This window comes from Trypanosoma conorhini (assembly GCF_003719485.1).
Source record: "Trypanosoma conorhini strain 025E chromosome Unknown Tco_14.4_contig_01357, whole genome shotgun sequence".
Taxonomy (NCBI): Eukaryota; Euglenozoa; class Kinetoplastea; order Trypanosomatida; family Trypanosomatidae; genus Trypanosoma; species Trypanosoma conorhini.
Genome location: NW_021705453.1, coordinates 1 through 1,380, shown reverse-complemented (window position 1 = coordinate 1,380; position 1,380 = coordinate 1). Strand labels below are relative to the sequence as shown.

At 50.4% G+C, this 1,380-nt stretch overlaps 2 protein-coding genes across 2 annotated transcripts in view; both read left to right on the top strand.

Annotated features, from left to right (window-relative positions):
* The window catches only part of Tco025E_09921 (retrotransposon hot spot protein (RHS)), a gene marked incomplete at both ends in the record, with an annotated part of 867 nt that extends 779 nt beyond the window's left edge, over nt 1-88 (top strand). The window contains one exon of the mRNA XM_029376724.1: nt 1-88. This exon is cut by the window's left edge and continues 779 nt beyond it. Within this exon, the coding sequence (XP_029223162.1) occupies nt 1-88 (88 nt within the window).
* On the top strand, nt 85-1,338 carry Tco025E_09920 (retrotransposon hot spot (RHS) protein; the record flags this gene model as incomplete). The annotated part of the gene is made up of 1 exon (XM_029376723.1): nt 85-1,338. The coding sequence occupies one exon, from the start codon at nt 85-87 to the stop codon at nt 1,336-1,338; it is 1,254 nt and encodes a 417-aa protein (XP_029223161.1).
* Between the last annotated feature and the right edge of the window lie 42 nt (nt 1,339-1,380).

The window sequence follows — 1,380 nt, the reverse complement described above, 5'->3', positions numbered from 1 at the left end:
CCCTCCAAGTCATGGGGCATCCTTGTGTTGTCATCTCCGAACGAAAATAACTTCAAAGGATGGGCGAAGCAAAAGAAGGCCAAAATGATCGTTATGAATTGCCCGGACGAGCTTGATGTGAAGGCGATGTGTGCTTGGAGGACGCGTGCTGATTCTGCAGGGAAGCAGACAGAATACTGGGAGATGGTCAAAAAGCACATGGATCAAATTGGACCGATTCCACGATGCATTTTTGATGCCAATGAGATTCGTGATCGCGTGGCCCTGGTTGCGCATGTCTTGACTTTGATCAACGCTTCGAATGCTGATAATTACATTTTAGTTGGAGAAAACGAAATGGTGCCTGCGAATGACGCGTCTCACAAGCTGGTGAAAACTGTCCGAATGTGTAGACCTGGCATGGTCGAAAGTTTTGCTAACCTACCGGTTTCTTCTGACATCGGGGACCAACTAATCATAAAGTTGACAGAAGTAGGCAAACAGAGGGATTTTTTGTATCAATTATGGAGTTTGAGGGATTTCTTTTTGCCAGAAGCTTTGGAACGGTATGGTGTGCACGCATTCACGATTAGGGGCTTTGTGGAGAATGTAAAAGATAGACTTAAAGAGCTGAGGCCACCAACAGGGCGCCCGGGACGGCCATGTGTGCTGCAATCAAACACTGAAACGCATCCAGGCAAGTCAGTTTCATTGACCCGACTGGAATACAATCCCCCAAGGCTTAACTTGGAGTATGGAGTGTTGTACGTACCAAAGGCACGAAGCTTTCCGCTGATAGACGGCTTTTTCTTCGTGGACGCGCCGCGGAAGACGATGGTTGGGCTGCAGGCGACTGTGAGAGGTGCGCATCACACCAAACCCAGCACTGTGAAGCTGTTCAAGGAGCGTATGGCAGAGTATTTTAATGACTGGGAAACGTTTGCCGCAGACTTGTCGTGGGAGATTATTTACGTGCAGCATCGAGAGAGTGAGGCAATAACGACGTGGCAGAGATGCGAGAATTCCCCGAATGCGGGCGACAATGAAGACGCGGCACAGAGAAGAGAAGCAGTGGTAGGCGAAGAGGAAGAGAGGACTATGAGGTGCTGGAAAAGAAAGGTGTATCAGCACCAGGTGGCGATATCAGCAGAAGACGTCAGACCTGAAAACAGTGCCCAAAGTCGGCGACGGCCAGCGACAAGAAGGAATACTGATACAGCCACCCAAAGTCGGCGACAGCCAGCGACACGAAGGAATACTGATACAGCCACCCAAAGTCGGCGACAGCCAGCGACACGAAGGAATACTGATACAGTCCACCCAAAGTCGGCGACAGCCAGCGACACGAAGGAATACTGATACAGTCCACCCAAAGTCGGCGACAGCCAGCGACACGAAGGA